This window comes from Parus major, chromosome 28 (assembly GCF_001522545.3).
Source record: "Parus major isolate Abel chromosome 28, Parus_major1.1, whole genome shotgun sequence".
Classification (NCBI taxonomy): Eukaryota; Metazoa; Chordata; class Aves; order Passeriformes; family Paridae; genus Parus; species Parus major.
Window position 1 is genome coordinate 2,275,214 of NC_031797.1, and position 5,929 is coordinate 2,281,142.

Genomic DNA, 5,929 nt, shown 5'->3' on the forward strand with positions numbered 1-5,929 from the left:
CGGGGCCGGGCTCCCGCCGCCTCCCGCCGCCGCCTCCCGCTGCCGCCCGCCCCTTCCCGCCCGGCGGCGACGGGGTTACCATGGAAACGGGCAGCGCCCCGAAACGGGGTCGGGGTTTCCATGGAGATGGGGGGATCACCCCCCAAAGGAGAGGAAGTGGGGGGTGGGGGGGTTACCACGGCAAGGCGGCGGAGGCACAAACCGGTTATGGTAGGGATGGGACATCACCCCAAAATAAGGTCAGGGTTGGCCTGGAGGTGGGGGAGCACCCCAAGAGGAGATCGGGAGTGCCATAGAGACAGGGCAGCACCCCAAAATGGGATCAGGGTTAGCCCAGAGATGGGGCAGCACCCCAAAATGGGCTTTGGGTTACCATAGAAATGGGGCAGCACCCCAAAATGGGGTCAGGATTACCATGAAGATTCAACATCTGCTACTGATGCATTCGAGGGGCACAAATATCATCCCTGAAGTCAGTGGGGGCAGCCCTGAAGCCTGGGGCTTCCTGGGAGCACCCTACCACCCATGGGATGTGTCCTTCCAGGGCACCCACCCTGCAGCATCCTGGCAGTGCCCTGAAACCTCCCACCCACGGTGGCTTTCCCATTCAGCCGGGGAGATCCCAGCACAGACCCAGTGACACTCGTTCTCCTGGGTGGTGGCACACCAGGGCCACCAGAACCTCCTGAGCTGTGTGGACGGTACCGCCACACTCACCGGGCCAGTGCCACAGCCAGAAATCCTGGTGCTGCTGGGTCGGCCAGGGGCTCAGCACCTTTCCCCTTAGGTCCTGCCCAGCAGCCATGAGACACCAGCACAGCCTGTCCTTGTCCCCGTCCTCTTGTCACCATCTCATCCCCACCGTGAGCATCCCAAAAACTCTCTCCACGAGGCCTCAGCTCAGCACTCACAAGGCCACGCTGCTTTTCCCACATGCTGCGGTCACTGCGGGGCGAGTGGTGGCCAGGCCGGGCAAACAGAGGGGTCCAGCAGGCGGGGCCCCGTGTGCAGGCGGGGCACGGGCAGCGCCCGAGCTCCTGCCCTCCTGCCCGCAAATGGCTCTGCCTGTTGCTGAGCAGCAGCAGAGCTCCCCACCGGATCCCGCTCTGCCGGCACCAGCTGCTCTCCCCGGCACACCGCCGGAGGCACCGGGCAGGTGCAGCTCCGTGCCGCGGGTGCCACAGGGCGGGGTGTGACCGCCGGTGCCAGCACAGCTGCTGCACCTTGTCCCCGGGCACAGGCCACAGGGCCCGGCCAGCACCTCCACCGGCCGGGCACCACGAGGGGCTAGTGGCATTTTGGGGGAAGACAGAGGGACTCCCTCCCCCAGAGCAGCCTCTCTTCACCTTCAACCCACGGCGGAGCAGAAAAGGTGACAAAGGAGGTTTTCCAGGCACCATCCCCGCTCCCACCCTGCTCCTATGGCAGTGCCCTGCCCTTGGCCATTCTCGAAGTCCCCCTTCACAACAGAGGTGCTCAGAGCCTGAGCTTGAGCTGCTGCCACAACATTCCCACTGGGGCTCCCCAAAATGGACCAGTCAGTAGCAGAACAAAGCCAGCAGGACAGTCAGACTGGTTTTGGGGTGTGCAGACCCCAGCCACCGAACTCCATGTATCCCAAAGACAGTCATTCCCTTTCGGGGTGCTCCAGGACATCCCTGGTGGAGGGGACCAACCTTTCTGTCCCCGTTTCCACCTCTCCCCCCTCATTCCCTGGAGCAGGTGGCCACAGTTCCCAGGGAGGGTTTGGGGGGTCTTACCTCCAGGGGTGCAGGGTTAGTAAGGGGCTGCAGGGGCTGCAGGGGCTGCAGGGGCTCAGCAGAGTCGGGCTCTGGCTGCTCGGAGACAAGCTGCAAGGCAAGACGTGCCGGCGCGGTGTCAGCGGGTGATGGATGGCGCTGGTGGCCCCTCGGTGCCACCGTCCCCTGGGTCTGGCGGGGGACCGGGGGCCCAGAGCGGAGGGGACATGGGCTGGGGGGGTCAGGGAAGGAAAGTGAGGCAGAGCTGGAGGGGGAGGGCAGAGGACAGCAGGAACACTGCAGGGTCTAAGGCTGTGGCTGGGAAAGACAGCGGGTGGCCTGGCGCTGTCGCGGGGGCTGTCACCGGGAGGCTCCGGGGCTGCGACTGCGGGAGGAAGGACCAGGACCTGCGGCCCGGGGGTGGGGATGCAGCGGGATAGGAATGGGCCAGGATGGGGCAGGTGCCGGGACAGGGAAGCAGCGGGACGGGGATGGCCCGGGGTCCCGCCGCCCTCCCCTGGTGCCGATGCCGGTACCGGCGCGCCCCGCCCCGGCTCCGACTCACTCCAAGGTCAGGGAGGGGATCTTCAGCCTGTCCCGACGCGACTTCATGCTGCCGCCGCCGCCGCCCCGCTCCGCTCCCTCTCCCGTTCCCGTTCCCGTTCCCGTTCCCGTTCCCGCTCCGCTCCCGCCGCACCGGCTGCCCCCGCGCTGGGCGGCTCCCGCGGGCGGGCGGCACCGGCGGCCCCGACGGAGCTCCCTGCTCGGTCCGCCGGGCCCGGGCCCGCCCCCGCGGCTGGGCACGGCACGGCACGGCACGGCACGGCACGGCACGGCACGGCACGGCACGGCACGGCACGGCACGGCACGGCACGGCAGCCCCCGGCCCCGCGCACAGACCCGGCCCACCCGCTGCAGCGGCGGCCCCGATCCGCACCGCTCCCGGGATGTGCCGGGGCGCTGCCACTGCTGAGACACCGCAAGCCCAGCACGGCCCCGGTACAGCCCCAGCACGGCCCCGGTACAGCCCCAGCACGGCCCCGGTACAGCCCCAGCCGTGCCGGTATGGCCGCAGTGCCTCCCCAAGCCAGCCCCAGTGCTCCTGCCACACATCCCCAGCACGGCCCCAGCACAGGGGCAGCTCTGCAGCAGCCTCCTACCACACCCCAGTACACCCCAACACATCCCAGCACTGCTTAGAACACCCCAATACACCCCAGTACACCCCAGCACATCCCAGTACACCCCCGGAGATGCGCAGTCAGGTCCCTCAGTGCCAGAGAACATGATGTTGCCACTCCAGATTTGGGGACAACAAGGCCTGGTGCCGTTTATCAGCCATCCCTGCTGCCACCCATGGTGCCAGTGCTGTGTCCCCAAGTGTGACCCTCCCAGTGACACCCCACCCCACGCCCTGGGTGGCCCAGCTCAGGGACTTACGCTCTTCCTCGGCGCGGCAGGCTCAGCTCCTTCTGCAACGAGACAAGCACGAGGTGGGGTCAGAGTGTGGCCCTGGGGGTTGGGGGGTGCCCACCTGCAGGACCCCCACTCCTGCCAGCCAGATCTGCACACCTGCCAGAGCCCCCACTGCCACATCCAGCTGTCACCGCAGCACCGGTGACACTCACAGTGCCCAGGGTGAGGGTGACAAACCACCCTCCCCGGGCCAGCACAAGGGGACATCTTCCAGTGTCCCCAGGGCTGGTGGCCCCATGGCCAGGCCCAGGAGCCATGGCACGAGGGCAGTGCAGTGGGAGCAGTACCCATGAGCCCAGCTGGAGCATGGCCCCAGGACGGGAACTTCACCCTGTCCCCACCTCGTCACCCCCACCCTGGGAGAGGGGAGCAGCTCCTACGTCAGTTATTTTTCCAGCCTCTGGGAATATTTCTTGTGAGAACTGTTTGCTCGCAGGTGGTGCAATGGGCCAAAGGGCAGCTGGGGACAGGAACCCAGGCCAGTGCCACCCTCCTGGTGCGTTGGGCACCATCCAGCTCCATCTCTGCTCTGGTGCCCACTCTTGTGCCACCTGTCACCCCACAGAGCGTCACAGATTCCCCCAGCACACAGTGAGTGGCACAGTGTGGACAGGCCGGTGTGTGTGCCCTGGCACACCGTGGGATGCAGGGACGTGTGGCAGCTGCAAGTTCTGGTTAATGCCCCATCATTGTCCTGACCCTGTGCCCACCGGTCCCGTACCCCTGAGCACCCCCGACCCATTTTTGTCACAGGCATGGACCCCTGTGGGCTGGAGCTGCTGCCACCCATCTGGGGGCCCCCCAGCAGCACCCATACACTCCCCAATCCCCGGGGTACCCATGCCCCATCCCACTGCCCACGCCACACAGCCCCTGTGGAAATCCCGGGATTGGGGCTCGCTGCAACGCAGTGATGCAGCAGCATTGCCATGGCAACGGGTGACATCATGCCTGGGTGCACAGGGACTCGGCAGCCTCGGGGCCCACGGGTGTGTGTCTGCCCCGGGTGCCACGGGACACGTCTGTGGGTGCCGGGACAGGGGACACGGCGTGGCGGTGGCTGTCACTGTGCAGCCAGCACGGGCTGAGCCCAGGCCCGTGGGATAAGGGGATACAGGGTCCTTACATGGAGTGGAAGCCCCCAGCACCCTCACCCAGCCCTGCTGTCACCCAGCCCGGATCCCCACCCACACCCGGAGCTGTGCCGCTGCTGGCCAGCAGCCCCTGTGCAGGGGAGGAGGCAGAGGAGGGTCACGCTGAGGGTTTTACTGCTCAGCCGTGTGCAGATGGAGCAGTGGGACAGAGGAGTGTCCCCCGTGCTCACCCACACACATCTAAGGGTGCCAGAGTACAGAGAACCCAGTTCCCTCCACTGCCAGGGGCTCTCCGGCCTCTCTGAGTCCCCAGGGACACCCAGAGCATCCCCCGATGGCCCTGAGGACCCATGTGGGATAGTGTCACAGAGCCAGCTCCCACAGGGTGCCTGATCCACCTGTGCATCTCCCTTCAGCAGGTCCAGTGGCAGCCAGGATTAACCATCAGCTGATCCCTGTGAGGACAGCATTAGGGACCGCAGCGGGGACAGCACCGAGGATGGCATCAGTGGTGGCATTAGGGATGGCATCAGGGACAGAATCGGGGACAACATTGGGGCTGCACTGGGGACAGCACTGCTGCTTAGGCTTTGGGACTAGGTCCCTGGTGGGAGCCCCTTCCCAGCCCTCCTGCCACGGGCATGTGGGCACTCAGCCGGCCCCCACGGCTGCCAGGAACGACACCCACAGCCAAGAGCCCCTCAGCCCGCGGCCATGGCTCTGTCCGTCCGCATCCGCGGGGAGACAGCTCCGGCACAGGGCTCCCTCCCGGGCTGAGCGTGCAGCGGAGCGCAGCTGCCCGCGGAGCTGCCAGCTCGGATGAAGGCAGCCCTGTGCCATCCTCCAACCGCCCCGACAGCTCCGCCCTGGCCCCCCGGATACTGCAGATGGGGATGGAGGCGTCAGGTCACCCGGAAAATCCGGTTCAGCACTCAACTCTGCGAGCCGGGGGGTCCCCGGTCATCACCCCGCCGAGCGCGGCAGAGAGAGCCGGGGCTCCTGCGGGGGCAGGATGGGCAGGAGGATGGGTGTCCCTCTGCCTAAGGGAGCAGGAACGCCGGGCAATAGAAGGGCTCAGAGAGGGGCTGGCACAGCGGTTCGGCACGAACCGGCATCGGGAGCGGGATCGCGGTGCTCCCACGGGAGCTCCCACACAGTTGGGTACCCCCCAGCAACATCCCATGGCATCGCTGGGGCTCAGACCCTGCCAGGCTCCCGAGGGGGTGCCCGGCTCCTGTCCCACCTGTCACACGCTGCTCACACACAGCACCCACCTGTGGCCCCCGCAGCGCCCACCTCTCACACACACCCACGCAGAGCCCCCCACTCCCACTCGAAGCACCGGCTTCCTGCACACTCACACACAGCACCCAGCTCCCACTCGCAGCACCCACCTCTTGCACACGCAGCACCCGCTTCACACTCACCCAGAGCACCCACTGCCCACCTACGGCACCCACCCTTTGCACACCCACCCCCGGAGCACCCACGGCTCAATTTACGGCAGCCACCCCTCGCGGACCCGCATCCGGAACACCCACCTCTCACCCCGAACGCCCACCTCCCACCCGGAGCGCCCATCTCTCACTCACAGCGCCCACCTCTCACCCACAGCGCCCG

At 67.0% G+C, this 5,929-nt stretch overlaps 1 protein-coding gene across 1 annotated transcript in view; it reads right to left on the reverse strand.

The window, feature by feature from the left end:
- Window positions 1-5,929, reverse strand: part of MAST3 (microtubule associated serine/threonine kinase 3) — a 28,811-nt gene that overhangs the window by 20,850 nt on the left and 2,032 nt on the right. Inside the window, exon 3 of the mRNA XM_033520092.1 lies at window positions 3,180-3,211. Coding sequence (XP_033375983.1) covers window positions 3,180-3,211 — 32 coding nt within the window. The remainder of the gene's footprint in view (window positions 1-3,179; window positions 3,212-5,929) is intronic.